This window comes from Notothenia rossii (assembly GCF_949606895.1).
Source record: "Notothenia rossii genome assembly, chromosome: 3".
Classification (NCBI taxonomy): domain Eukaryota; kingdom Metazoa; phylum Chordata; class Actinopteri; order Perciformes; family Nototheniidae; genus Notothenia; species Notothenia rossii.
Window position 1 is genome coordinate 34,670,420 of NC_136901.1, and position 15,293 is coordinate 34,685,712.

Below are 15,293 nucleotides of genomic sequence, written 5' to 3' on the forward strand. Positions count from 1 at the left end.
ATGGAAATTTATCTAAATGTACTCCCAACCTCCAAACTTAGGGTAGGCCTACTTGTACCATAATTGAGTGAGTCTTCTCTATTGTATTTCTTTATCATGCCACTTTCTATATCTGCTCCACTCTATTTTATAAGCAAATATTGTAGTTTACATTTTTTTTTAATGGAACTGCTGGTTAACAATTCCTCGTTCACGGCATGCTGCCAATTTACCGAGGTGCACGGTGGTAGATGGTTTTGAAGGTTATATGTTAACACTCTCCAGACAAAATCAGCAAAACAGGAAAGTTAATATATCATTCTGCATTGATCTATAAATGAATATTGGGGTTTCTTCTCTTCTATAGCACGAAACGCCATTCAGCTCATTGAAACCCTGCAGCATGTGAATGCAACCAATAAGTGAGCAGCCTCTGTCACAGGATGTCAACGTTTTGGTAAAAAACTGTAAAACTGATGAATACGACATTTGACTGCTACAGTATAACCATACTGACCTAAACACACATCTGACTTCTCGGTTATAATTAATAGCTTATAAATGTTCTGAAGTGGGCTATATGTGATTTAAAAAACCCAACAAACAAAGGTCCTGTAACCCACTACATTCTGACGCCTTCAATCAAATGGCAAAACACGTTAATCACCCGGAACATGGTTACATTTTAACTTTATGGTTTAAGCATGTAGGCTATAATCTGCGTCACAGCGGCTATTTCAATAGTGATCATACCTGGAGTTCCCTCGAGAGCTGCAATCTTGTGTTTCAGATCCAGCACTTTAGTGCCCTGAAACTCAGTATCGTCCAGCACCACTGGATATAACAGACCCTTCTCGTTTTTAATGAAGATTGTCACAGCCATTTCTGCGGTGTTGCTGTTTGGGTTCCTTTATTTGGTTGCAGATTACCGACACCGACAAACTGAATAAATACTTTCAGTTTCGTTCTTAATCTTAAAGGTACACGCACCCGCCTTTCAATTCTCATGCAACGTCTCTGAAGTCTAGTTAGAAATCTCTTTGACTGCATTCACGTAAAAAAAAAGCCATGTATTCAAAGTTTATAATAAATGCTCTATTTAAAAAGCATTAACATATCAAAATATTTAAAAAATCCAAGCCACTTATGACAAAGATACAGATATTATCCCTGTCATTTAATCACTTCCATGGCGCTCTTCTGTCTCTGTCCCTGCTCTTTGCAGACTGTCCTCTATCTTCAGGACTTTTCCCTTCTTTTCTCACAGTTTGTGTGCAATCTGCAGTCACAGCATGTTGCATGGTCTCCCCGTCTTTCATCGAATTGTTGGATTTTCTGCATAGTTTTGGAGAGTTGTTACACTTAATGGATGGCTGCATGCAAACTTTAATCGTCCTGTGTCCTTTCAAGTATGTAAGTGAAGAAGAAGAAGAGGAAACAGGAAGTGACTTCACATCAGAACTACACAAATGTTCTTCTGCTTCCCCATGTTTGACTCTATTTCTAAGGCTTCCTTTAGCTTTTTGTGTTCCCCAGACAGTCTCATTCACCTCCAGTCTTTTCTCTGTGGATTGCTCTAACACATGGTTCATCTCGTGTCTTCCCAAATGTTCAGAGTGTTTCCCTCTGGTGTGTAAAAGCTGCATGGGCTCCTCTGAGTTCCTATCAAGCTGCTGTCTGATCTTGTGACTCTTTTGTAGCGTTGGAAAATCTGACTTGTGTGATTGCAAACAGTCTCCATCTGCTCCAGAGTCTTTTCTGTCTGGCTTCACACACGGTGCATTCAGGAGCTTCAGGTTTCCCCCTCCATGGCAGCTTCCATCATTGAGTTGATGATGAGGAACAGGAAGCTCTCCTCTCTCTGTCTCGTCTTGTCTTCCTTCAGCATCGACTCCTGAATGTGAATGGAGATCATCCTCGCTTTCATCATTTTGTTCAGGATGTCTGCTCACTTTGAAGAGAAATAAGAAGGGTTGTTATTGAATTAGGCCTTATCACCTTGGACTTAAAGGGAAAGTGTTTAGACTCTAGCTTTTTTATGCACGTTTTTAGAGGTATGGGGAAGTCTGCTTACTCTTGAATGGAACTGGATGGCATTCAACTTGTGGTGCTCAAAGCGATACAAATCATTTTGAAAAACTTGAAAGGAATGTCTCTTTCCAAAAATCCTAACCTAGTTACTCAAATAATCAACAGACTTTGTCGTGAGCAGCTTTCAGGAACTATTTACTAACTACCAAACACCCACTTAACATATCACCGCGCAGAAGTAAGCGTTCATCTACTCAAGGAAGTGAGGCTTTTTTCCTAGTTCCTGGCTCCTTAAGTAACGGCGTAAGGTTTCTGAGAATATATATATATTTCTGTTGAGTATTTTTTTGCCTTTTTTAACACCACAGGCTGAGTGACATCTAGTTGCATTTTATTCAAACATAGGTAGAAAATATGGCTGATATCACCAACACTAAAACAAAATCTAGATCATTAATAGCACTCGAATAAGAAATATTAGAAACTAGAACTGCACATTTTCCAACTCACCCTTCTTGTACATGAGGAGGTAAGCTGTACAGGACCTCAGGGAGTGATTTTCAGCCCCAATGAGTGGTGGTTGAACCTGTGTGATTCAAAAACAATTACAGTAAATGTTGTACTGTTTAACTGAGCATAGATATGTGACACCTGACTGCATATAGAGAAACTAGCCTCCTTACCATGTTAACAATGTTGTCATTAAAGTGATACCACGTGTCCGTTTCAATAGATTTGATGTGTGCAGTGTAATGACCCCCTGTTAGATTCCCAAAGTGGTTCACTAAAGCGTAGAGGTCATATTTGCATTTCTGCAAAAAGGGAAATGAAGCAAATCACCACGTTTAAGAAATCAAAGAATCTGCTGCTGAAATCAAGACGTATATAGGGAAACATACCCCGATGAACAGAGATTTCGGGACATCCACGTTGCAGTGGAGCTTAACGTAACACCTGAGCTTGTAGTCAAAGCTGAATCTCTTCAACAGGAGGGTCAAAATCCCTGGATGTGTTGTTACCTCACATTGCTAGAACAGATAATGAAAACATCACGCACAAGAGTTGCAAAGTCACTTAACATATTAGTGACTTCAGAGAATCTAAATCAGGGGTCAGGAATGATGTTGAACAATGTTTAATGGGGAGCACTGGAGATGCATGGCGATTAGGGGTGGGGGAAATAATCGATACAGCATAGTATCGCAATACTTTGTTTGGCGATATTGTATTGATACACGGATGCCAAGTATCGATTTTATTATATAAACCTTAAACAATGCTATCTCCTTTTTAGGTTCAAAGAACACAAATTGGGTTATTTACATAAACTATTCATATTGCAAATACATTTTTTAACCAGGAAGGGAAGACGGACATGGATATGACCCGTGTGATTTGCAATATTGCAATATATCGTATTGCAATACTTAGCATATCGTAGAATCATAATACTATCGTATCGTGGCTTAAGTATCGCGATAGTATCGTATCGTGGGGAGCCTGGTGATTCCCACCCCTAATGGCGATGTATTAGACATAGAGTGCCACAGTGACGCGTCCTAAAATCCGGAAGTAAGTTAGCATTTTACCACTTCCGGTTCCTTTGCCAAAAAGTAATGCAATTTCTCATCTCCATAGGATTTTGGAAAATAGCTGGAAATACGGTCCTTTAAGAGACGGATCACGTTTTGTTCTACGACATTAAATACATCAGCAGTGACCCCACTGGTGATTTCTGAAGAGTTTTCGTGTTTGAAAAACAATGGTTGTTAACAAGTAGCTGAATAGGACTACAGAAGTTGTCGAGGCCGTTGTACGTCTTTACACCCAACACGTAAACACTCCCGCTAAATTTGTTTTTCCCCGTGTTCTGCTTGAAAGCAAGTACCTGCCTCCTGCAAACTGTTACAACAAACACTTTTTACCATTTAGAATCTGTATTTTTTAATATGGATCTTAAGTTGGCGTGACGTTGAAGCAGCGACACTGCTGTAGTTCGTTTATAGCATAACGTTAGCATTTTGCTTCTGGCGATTAGATTTACAATTAGAAAATTATAAAAGTAGGGTAGACATGTGGATATTATCCGGCTGAACAAAACGTGATCCGTCTCTTAAATGTGTGTAAACCACAGACCTTATTTCTAGCTATTTTCCAAAATCCTATCAAAAAATTGCATTGCGTTTTTGTCGAAGGAACCGGAAGGAGTTTACTTCCGGGTTTTAGGACGCGTCACTGTGGCACTCTATTATAAGTTAATATATTAACTGGGATTCACACAATATTTGTAAATTCATTGGTATCTGATGATTTTAAATACCCACCAACACTGCGTCTTGCTTTTTATTGCACCGGTTGCAGTACATCTTGTCGTCCCCGCTGACTTTTTCCCCCTTGAAGAATGCCTTTAACCCTTTCTCCTGTAAACATGGTACATATATTCAACCTGCCTGCATTGGAAACAAATACACAGCGCTTATTCTCGTGAAAGGAACACACAGTACCACGCTGTAGATGTGACCACGCAAGTCTTCTATTGCAAGTGGCAGAACCCAAAAAAAGCTCCTGGACTGGTTCCTCTCTTTGCACTTTAGGCATGTTGTGATGTGATTCAGCTCCCCTTTGAATATCTAGACACAAAGACACATCAGAGGTTCATAACTGCTGTGAAACTTGGTATTAAAGAGACTGCTAAGGGAATATTACACTGAAATGTAGCTCTTTAAGTATCAAATAGCAGTGGAATTTAACTAAATTGTGTACATTATACTGCAATACATCTGCTACAAGTAACTTCAAAAATTAAGATTCTGCTAACAAAACAAAAACACTTAAAAGTCCAAAATCCCAAGACTTTAAAAAGTAATAATTTTGCACATTTCTGACCACTTAATAACAGTTTACAAACCAAACAACTAATATATTGATCAAGAAAAAAACTGCAGATGAATCCACAATTAATATAATGAGCTGCTTTATTAAATTGTTGATAATGATCTCCACTTTCATGAAATAAAAGTGTTGAATGCTGCATGAACATTATACCGGGCGGTTGCACTGTACAATGAAATGCCTAGGCTCAACTCTGCACACCTAGATATTAAAAAACTACACATACAAACAAAAATATAATATCAAAAACTAGTATAAGAATTAAAAAAGATATAAGCTGACATACTTTTAAAAATCCCTGTCTAATAATTTTTTTTTTTAAATTGGATATATAAAGAGCAGGGTAGAGTATGGTGTATAAATATACATCTATAACTAAGATAATATTAGATATACAAATTATTTCATATGCTATCCGTACCTGAGCTGCAACCGGACTGGTCATACACAGGATCTTCTCAAAATACTCAGCAGCATCGCGTTGCTCATATACTGAAAGTATTTTTAAGGACAGAAAATATAATTATTAACATATGCAGAGTCAGTACCAGGCTCGAGGGTTTGCAGGATTTTAACACTCGAGCTCCTACAGTGAAACTTACCATTAGTGATCCCCAGTTTTTCTGTGACGTCAAGTGTTTTGGCAATTCTTTTTCGTAAATCAGCAAACAGTCCTTCCAGCTGTGAGTCAATGGTTGTTGAATCTTTACTGCGGCACCTCATCAATCAAGCAAAGTCACATCATTTTGTACTGCACTGATTTTCTTGGACAAATCTTTCTTAAAGTAATAGCTTTTCATTTTTGTGACAGGAAATAAGACGCTTGACCCATCAGCAGGTTAGCTTAGCTTAGCATATAGACTGGAAAGTGGATGGCATTTAACTAGTGTTGCCTGATAACCAAACAAGAAATATTCAGACACGTAACCCCTCGTAACCAGTAGTCGAGTTGAGGGGGGATGGGGGGGGATGGCATCCCCCTTAGGTATTAAAATGGTCAAAACCATCCCCCTTATGAAACGGCCATCCCCCCTTCCCATCCCCTGTTATTTGATCAATTAATGTGGAAATATTGCCAATGTTTAATTTTCAACATTCTACATTTTATATGTGCACGTCACGTGCCCCTCGTCCACATTATTTTAGCCGCTAAAATACTGTGGACGAGGGGCTCGTGCACATATCACGATCACGAAATTGATGTCAAGTCAGTCAGCGTCAACGATAGCAGCGCAGCCTGTGCAAGCATCATGGCCAGTAAGCGACAAGGACAGCTTGACCTGAGGGACTACTTCGGCTTTAAGAGGACAAAAAGTACCACTGAAGGTAAGTCAAGAATACTTTTGATATGTCACCAAATGTGTAATCTCTGGACAGAGGCGATAACAACAGAGTTATAGTTTGGGAGCTTACGTTTTTTTTCTTGTTAACTAGCCTAACGCCAAGCAGCTAGTACTAGCTGCTATAGTAACCAACGTCAGGTTAGACCTTTCTTATATTCACAAAGTTAATGTCAGATTTGATTTCTTTTTCACATGGAATATCTCGCAGGGTTTCCCACAGCTCTTTACTGCTTCGGCGACCGCATAAGCAACACACTTAACTAGCCTAGACATGTTCAGTCGGGGAAAAAAATTAAATGTAATTTAGGATGAGGCAGAGCAAGCTAGTGTACAAGCAGAGACGACAGGGGCAGAAGAACACAGAGAAGAACAGGTGTCGTTGACGGTTCCTGAAACAGCCGGTGAAGTTCAGTTAAGGATGGTAGATAGTCCAAGTTTGGGATTCTTCAGTATGAAAACTGGTTCCGAAAGAACCCATTTGAATTAAGGTTCCTGGAGGATCTTTAGGCTGATTTTGTGTATCAATTCGATGATCATGTATCCACTAGTGATTTAAGCACTTTGTTTGATAAGCTTTCCATTCATTTTAGTGAGATCATATAATATAAATTAAGTGTGAAAATTGCACCTTTAGTCACTGTGAGCGACCAAAATGTATTACTTAAAAAGCTTTAAATGTGATGCATGCCTCCGAATCGTGTGATAGCGGCTTCTGGTGGTTGAATGTCATCGCTCTTATTTTATATGAAAAAAAAACACAACTTGACAGTAGGCCTACTTCACTGTCTGCTCATTCTAACAAAACCATAATGCCGTTGTTTTCTTCATATAGAGGATAATCATGGCGAGGAAGCAGGAAGGAGAGCAGAGGAGACTAGAGCTGGAGAAGGAACAGGTTTGATATTTCTAAATAGACACTTTTCTTTTTCGAAGAGGGGGAAATGTAGCTAATCCTACCAAGGGGGGTTTTAACAGATTTTATGTTTTTGTGGTAGAAAAAGAAGAGAGGAGGAGGCAGAAGCAGAGGAGCCTAGAGCTGCAGAAGGAACAGGTTTGATAATTCTAAATAGACACTTTTCTTTTTCGAAGAGGGGAAATGTATCTTACCAAGTGGGGTTTTAACATAGATTTTATGTTTTTGTGGTAGAAAAAAGAAGAGAGGAGGAGGCAGAAGCAGGGCGAGATAGTGTCGATGATTCTGACCAAAATAACCAGGGAGATAATGAGCAAGATATCCCTGAATGCTGGACATCTACCAAGTTCAGGGAGAAAAACAAGTATTATCCATGGCTAATATGTCAAAGCAAAAAACTTGGCTGCCTAACCTGCCAGAAAATGAAAGTGGTTGGGCCAAGTACAGGTGGGAGCAGCCAGTTGCATATTGCTGAGGAGTGGTCCAACGTTAAGGTTACAGCCTATGGTACAAACCGAGCAGCACAGCTGCAGTCTCTTCGTAAGAAAATACACAAGCATAAAATGTCAGACTATCACCAAGCAGCTGAGAAAACCATGGAAAAAGCAAAAGAAAAGACATTGGAAACATTGACTTCTGAAATGCAAAGGGATCACTTCTTAACTACTGATAGGGTATTTCGTACAGTTTACAAGATTGTGAAATCTGGAAGGCCTTTCACAGATCTACCGTCCGATATTGATCTGCAAGTCTTGAATGGACTAGACATGGGAAGAACTTTACATTCAGACTATTCCTGTGCAACAATCAGCCAACACATAGCAAATGAAATGCGAAAGAGAGTAGTTGGAAAGGTCCTTCAAAGTGGAACAAAACTTTCTGTTATGATAGATGAAGCTACAACTGACAGTAAAAAATCAGTATTGATCATTTATATTAGAGCGAGCTTAGGGATGAGTGAAGAGCCCCTAACATTCTTCTTGGATCTAGTTGAGCTTTCTGCTACCAATGCAGGTGAAATCTATCAAGCTCTAATGAAAAATCTGTCACATCATGGCTTCTCTGAAGCTATTCTGAGTGAACGCTTTGTTTGCTTTGCATCAGATGGAGCTTCTGTAATGCTTGGAAGTAAAGCAGGTGTTGCAACCAAAATCGTAGAAAAGTTTCCAAACGTAATGGTGTGGCACTGCATGAACCACCGTCTTGAGCTGAGTGTTGGAGATGCTGTTGAAGAAACTGTAGGGATGAATGACTTCCAGTTTTTCTTTGACAAAGTGTACAGTCTCTATCATGCATCGGCCAAAAACCGCCGTGAGCTCACTGAATGTTGTGAGGAACTTGCTTTACAGTGTCTGAACATAGGGAGAATTCTCAGCACTAGATGGGTGGCATCCAGTTACAGGACCATTAAAGCTGTATGGCAGCAGTACCCTGCACAATCCACAAGCACTTTTCCAATGCCTCAGTTGATCCTAAAAGAAGTTCAACAGAGAAATGCATGTTCAGTGGTTTAATAGATCGCCTTTCTAATGTCACCTTTGTGCACAATCTTGGAATCATGTATGATGCTTTAGAAGAGTTGTCTGAATTCTCTCTCTCTCTTCAAGACAGAAACATGACGCTCCCCAAGGCTGTAGCAATACTCAGTCGGCAGGTCCGTGTGTTGAAGTCCATGGCAGAGCAGCCTGGACCAGCGGCAGAAGTGGCTTAGACTGCAATCGGTTTGAAGCTATTCAAAGGGGTGCCACTAACAAATAATTTAAGACACAGCAGAGAAATAAACCACCAACATTTTTTTCATGCTTTGGCTGCTAAAATTGAGACAAGAATGGGATCACTGCCTGGAAAACAGAGAAGCAAAGAAGAGTACCAGAGCTTTCTTGACAATGTCAAAGTGCTGCAGCCATCAAACTGGCCAGATGTGTGTGGTGTTCGTTATGCCGAAAAGGAAATACAGGAACTCTGCTCCTTTTTCAAGCTTGATGATGGCAGACAAATTCAGAGAGGAATGAGGGAATATGTTGATATGGTAAAACTCAAAACTGTTGATGAAATGACACCACAAGCACCAGAAGAGCTAAAACCCCTCCTTCAAGCAGTGAACACACTGGTCATCTCCACAGCTGAGTGTGAGCGTGGGTTCAGTCAGATGAACATTTTAAACACAACTAGAAGCACGCTAGAGGTAAAAAGTATGTCAGCCTTGCTTTTCATCAAGTGTGTTGGCCCTCCACTACAAATGTTCAAACCAGAAGTTTATGTCAAGTCTTGGCTTCAAAGTCATAGCTTGGCTAATGATCTGAGAGCAAGAGCCCGGAAAGTTGTCATTAAAAAACATGATTATGAAACTCTTTGGAAGATCCTATGAGATACTACAGTATAGGGGAGAATTGGGTTGGTAGCCATTGAATAAAACTGTTTATTTGTATTTGTATATCATATTATATGTATTATTTTCAGATTTTGTAAATAGTACATTTGTTTAATCCATGTTCTTGCACTTGAATTAAAATTGACTTGACTAGAGAGGATTCATGTTCAATGTTTTGTGAGGTTTTGTTTCAACATTTAATGGATGAATTCCCAGTAGATTTATAGGTATTGTGAGTGTGAAGTTGAAGTTGAAGTTGCACTTGCACCCAGTGGGAAAATGTGTCCTCTGCATTTACCCTAACTATGTAGGAGCAGTGGTAGCCATGGGACCAACTCTAATTCTGAGGTGCCTTGGTCAAGATCAATGACAGGAGTATCTGACACGTAATATATCCATAGCATGCAAGTTGTTTTACAGTAATAGAATATAATAATTATCTTTGTGCTTAAACACTAATCAAAAGGGTACAACGTTGGTCTCCCACCAAATGCGCTGTCATCAGATCAAATTAAGGGCCCTTAAGGCAGTCAGCACCAAACATATATCCAGTCTACTCAACTACCCTGAATTGCAGGTTAGTTTTTGTTTTTAATCTCTGGGGGGGGGGCATGCAGATCCACCATCCCCCCTGGCTTTTTTTTACAACTTGACCACTGCTCGTAACACTACAACATGTTATTTTTAGGTTTTGTATTTTCTTAATTTAAGAGTCTCTGGTAGTTGTGTGTTGTTAGCATTAGACAGAGCTAGGCTAACCCCCTTGGTCCAGTCTTTTTGCTAAGCTAAGCTAGCAAACTGCTGGCTCCAGCTTCATTATAAAATACAAACATATATGGTTTCCAGCACGTCAATCTATTCCTATAATTAAAAAAAAACATTTATTTTGGTTTTCATTTGATGTTAACAGTCTAAACTTTAAAAACAATCAAAAATAAAGTCAAGGTTACAAACTGTTGTACAGCCTCCTGGAAGTCTTCGGTCATGTAAAGCACCTGAAGAATACTGTTCAGATAGCATGTCAGACCTGGACTGTTAAGGCCATGGTAATCTAAGGAGACAATAGTCAAATTAGACACTTTATCATAAAAACTCAGACACATAAAAGCATGTTTGAGTGGCATCATGTCATGTCACCTACCTGAGATAGTGAAGCTGTCAAGTTTCTCTCTGAATTTTTCAACAACGTCATACCTGATGCCTTTCAAATGAAAATGTTTTGAAACAATGTTTTTTTTTATGTATCGACTCATCCTGTTGAAGAACATACAGCAGAAGTTAAGAGACAGCAAGCAGGGAAAACTTCAATGGCCACAGTTTAGTTTTTTAGAGTATGGCCTTATTTTGCACTCAATGCTAATAAACTAGCTACGGAATCATCAACAACAATAGAATAACAGTGAAAAGTAAAAAGACAGGAGTTTTAAAGATGTCTGTGCATGTATTATGATAGTGTTTTGTTGGTTAAGAAAGATGGTGGAGAGGAAATTGTATTGCAGCTACAGTAATACCATGAGGGTGGATACGCTGTGAATGCAAGGTGTACAATTTAACATGAAGAAACCAGAAATTGGATAATAGCATACTGGCAAAGTTATGAAGATAATGATATATTTTTCCCATTTCACTTTTTAAGTCATACATAGAGACAGACATTACATCTGATTAAGTATTATGTTAATAGTTTCTAAATGCAGAATAGTACCTTTCATTTTTTGAAGGAAAGTAACTAAGTTACTGCAATAACTCTACATTTAACTGACAGTTACAGTTTAAAAAAAAAAAACACATCAGATTTACACAATAATATGTTCTGATCAGTTTATAAAATATTACGCATTGTTATCTATAAATCATGCAATAGTATACACAATAGTTCAAAGTAGCTCTACATCCACTAGACATGACACTTCGCACACAATAATGCATCGCTATTAACAATCCAATAATATAACACAACGTCCTGATATCTAGGCATGGAATGGCAATGAGTTGAACAATAATACAAATTTAGAAAAAGAAAGCCCTGATCGATTTATAATCTTGCATGGCAGCTAGAGGATGAAACTAAAGGGCGCTTCAGTCCAAGAAAACACATATTACGTGCAAAGGTGTAAAGTAACTAAGTACATTTACTCAAGTACTGTTCCTAATCACAATTTTGAGATACTTGTGTATTTATTTTTCTTCTAGCCAACTACAATTCAGAGGTAAAATGTGAACTTAACTGTAAATCAACACTTAAATAAGACTTTAGTTACTTCTGGAGCATACAAAGGAATTAAAACTAACTGCACCTTTACCAGCTTTGATAACACTTTAATGCATCAATAATTATAATCAAAACATATAATATAGCCTTCCCTATATTTTTCTGAAATGAGCCAATCTGCATAATGAGTACTTTTACTTTTAATACTTTAAGTGCATGCTAACGATAATACTTTTGTACTTTACTTGAGTAACATCTTGAATGTAGAACTTTGACTTGTAACTGAGTATTCTTACACTCTGGTACTTTTATATAAGTAAAATCTGAGTGAACGCAGCTGGTTTGTTTGGGTGTTATGGAAACCCACGTTGGATCTCAGTCCTCCATTACCCAATCTTGTGTCAACAAATCGTTCAGCAAATGACAAAAGTAAGCTATAATATTAAATATAAAGTGATAGCCACACGTACACGATAACTCATAATAACACGCATTGCCACTTCTTATTTAGTGACATGGGAGGGTAAACACGAGACGACTCACCGTGCAGCTTATCTAACCGACGGATTCCTTCCTTTCACTTTCGTTTTCAGAGAGTATTTGAAGGAGGGAGGAAACGCAAACCTGAGAAAAGATCGATAATATTTCAGCTGCATGGAGACCCTGGAGACTTTAACTTAATCACTGGGTTTTGAACTTGAGCGAAATCACTGTCCGGAATTGTTGCTACTTCCGGTTTGACAACAACAATAACAAGGTAAGACATAACTTCCTCTTATACATATATATATATTTATCGGTCAATTCAGTTTTATTCACTGCGTGTAATACAAACTGTAGGCCAGTGGTGTAAGAAGTAATGAGATCTTGTACTTATGTAAAAGTAGCAATACAAAATGACTTTGTTAAAAGCAAAAGTCCTGCATTCTAAATCTTACTTAAGTAAAAGTACAATAGAATAAGCATGATCCGAATATACTGTAAGTACCAAAAGTATAGAATCACATGAGTTACTGGGTTACTATTATGATTATTCATGTGTTTTTATCTCAACTGGTAACGGTAGATCTAATTTGAATATCTTTATATACTGCTGCTGGACATCTTAACTTAAAAATATATGTCAACGTTTATTTAAAAATTGATTTAGACTTTGTGTTAGCTAATCATCTAAAGCTACAAAATAACTTGTAACAAAAGCTGTCAAATATGTAACGAGCAAAAAGTAAGATATAGGCCTCTAAATTGTAGTGGAATACATAAAGTAGCCTAAACTGAGAATACTCAGGGAAAGTACAAGTACCTCAAAATTGTACTCAAGTACTTTAGTAAGTGTATATGTAACTATCCACCACTGCTCTAATAATTAAAATGTAAGTTGGTTAAACTGAATTGAAATTTATATTGAGGTAGCTTTTCAGAATAAGACTCTAACATTAGATGTGCAAAGTGTCTTTTAGTGTTTGTGAATACAATAAATAAAAATGAATGTTTTACGTGGTTGACAAGTTGATTTTCATATCAATGATATGTATATATTTTGTTTGTAGTTCACTTTTTAAGCCATCAACACAAAGGGCTTTCCAAAGAAATACTTAGCATAACATATACTAAAATATATGCATAACCGAACACATGTGTATTGATATGATCATACACACACTGCCTGAATAAATACTGAGTTCTACTCTATGTACTTTTATGTGAACGTGAACCAGCTGGAAAATTCCCTAAGTTTCTGTTCAGTGAGTCAGATCTATGAGCTCAGTAAGCTGAAAAAATATCAGAGCCAAGATGTTTGTCTTGTCAGCAGCAACAAGTGTATCTCCAACACCTTATGTTCAGAAGTTTTCAGATGACTAATTATATATCAGATATAAATAGCTTAGTCAATTAACATAAATAAATCCACATTATGCCACCTATCACTCCAGCACCTGCATAGAATAAACACAATTGTTCAATAAAACAGTTTTCCAGTGATAGTTGTCTGTACACTCATTGGGTCATTGTGAAGAGGGACTTCTAAAAAGTAAAGGGCCAAGTATGTTTGCCAATCTGTAAACTAAAATGCTCAAAACAACTCGTTATAGCCTATAACTGACTGATTTCATGTCAACATGTGTAACTCAAAGCGCCTACATTTTGGGAGTTGTAGTTCAAAGCACAATAATGCCACAAACTGAAGTAATACAAAAAACAATAAAAAGAAAAAAAATGTGTTCATTTAAATCTCAATTGTCAGAAATCATTGTTTTTTGTCCACTTACAGGACAATCACGATGAGCATGCGGGGACAGGAGCAGGTGGAGAAGAGGTACGACCCCCGGGACACCACCCTGAAGTTTGTGAAGAGGAAGGACGACCTGGATCCAGTGTGTGATGAAGACGACGGTCTCAGAGCAGAGATGTCCTGCGGCCACGCCGTCACCCCCGACTCCCTCACACAATGGTGTCGCAGCCAGCTGGATGATGTATGTCCTGAAAACACTGGGAAACTCAAATTGGGAAAGAGACAGTGGGTTAAAAAGACAGTTGGTAGCATGTTGCTATGTTATAAATAGATTGCAATGTAAGAGCATGTTTATTTTGTCCACTGGGAGGCTCAGCAACACTTCTATGCTTACTCTGCCACCTACTGGCAAGTGCAAGACATGTTCTCTGTAAATAAAGAAGTCAGTATTTAAGGTTAGTATCACTTTAAATAAGATGCTAAATCTAATGCAATAGAGATGTATGCTTAAAGAAACAGCTGTTTACTGATGCTTCTGATGAGCGTGAATCAGCAACAGTGCACAGAGTAAAAGCTAAAAGGAGAAAACTGGCTGTAAAATAAAATGTAAAACCCAATAATCAAAAGTAAAACTTTTCTGCAACACTGAATGTTTCCTAAAGTATTTCAAGAAACATCAACCGAGAAAACTTCATTCCATAAATAAGGAAAATATAGATAAGAAAGTAGAATAAAAAGGTTGCAGTAGAGTACGGTTTACTGCACTAGTATGAATGACGTTATACCAAAGGTCCTCCAGGTTTGCCAAAGGAAGTAGCATATTGTCTAGTTGCAATCATTTGAGCAGTAAACATCCTGTTTTCCCCGCTCTACCCACATAAATCATGTTTTGAAGGCCCAGTCGTGTGCACCAGTTTTCTGTAATACTAAAAAACATGTTCTTGTCTTTTTGGTTTTAAGGGTTATTATAAATTCAGATGCCCTGCGGTGGGGAGGGGACCACACAGTGCAACAAACTGTGGTCGTACCAAGAGGTGCGCAGACTGGCAGATCTGTCTGTGGAGGAAATGCAGTACTTTGAGGAGGCCATGTCTCTTCTGGCTGCTGAAGAATACTGTGAGACACAAACAGTAAGTGTTCTTCATTTAATTTAAGGGTCTCCTATCATACTATTTTTATGCATATATTAAGGGTCTCAGACATATAAAAATATATATAAAACATGCCTATGATGTGTTTTGCTAAAAATACCAAACAGATCATGCATTTTAGACATCCCTCATATCCCTCTATTCCAGCCCTGTTAGAGAATTGCTGAT

The 15,293-nt window shown here is 38.2% G+C and overlaps 2 protein-coding genes and 1 long non-coding RNA gene across 4 annotated transcripts; 2 read left to right on the top strand and 1 right to left on the bottom strand.

The window, feature by feature from the left end:
- Positions 1 to 861: 861 nt before the first annotated feature.
- Positions 862 to 12,425, bottom strand: LOC307032299 (ubiquitin carboxyl-terminal hydrolase 47-like). 2 transcript variants are annotated; one of them, XM_079670173.1, is made up of 11 exons: positions 12,285 to 12,425; positions 10,671 to 10,783; positions 10,484 to 10,580; positions 5,505 to 5,620; positions 5,324 to 5,394; positions 4,515 to 4,640; positions 4,335 to 4,430; positions 2,910 to 3,038; positions 2,694 to 2,822; positions 2,521 to 2,596; positions 862 to 1,930 (listed from the first exon to the last, which is right to left on the bottom strand). In XM_079670173.1, the coding sequence occupies exons 2-11, from the start codon at positions 10,780 to 10,782 to the stop codon at positions 1,161 to 1,163; spliced, it is 1,722 nt and encodes a 573-aa protein (XP_079526299.1). In that variant the 5' UTR covers position 10,783; positions 12,285 to 12,425; the 3' UTR covers positions 862 to 1,160. The 2 variants fall into 2 exon arrangements, with proteins under 2 accessions (XP_079526299.1, XP_079526300.1); XM_079670174.1 differs by having other exon boundaries at positions 10,671 to 10,730; positions 12,285 to 12,416.
- On the top strand, positions 5,631 to 7,140 carry LOC307032324. The gene is made up of 2 exons (XR_013806227.1): positions 5,631 to 6,228; positions 7,078 to 7,140. It is a non-coding gene; the product is annotated as an uncharacterized lncRNA (long non-coding RNA).
- Positions 12,359 to 15,277, top strand: LOC307032319 (uncharacterized protein). Its single transcript, XM_079670201.1, has 3 exons — positions 12,359 to 12,498; positions 14,014 to 14,215; positions 14,935 to 15,277. The coding sequence occupies exons 2-3, from the start codon at positions 14,024 to 14,026 to the stop codon at positions 15,106 to 15,108; spliced, it is 366 nt and encodes a 121-aa protein (XP_079526327.1). The 5' UTR covers positions 12,359 to 12,498; positions 14,014 to 14,023; the 3' UTR covers positions 15,109 to 15,277.
- Positions 15,278 to 15,293: the final 16 nt, after the last annotated feature.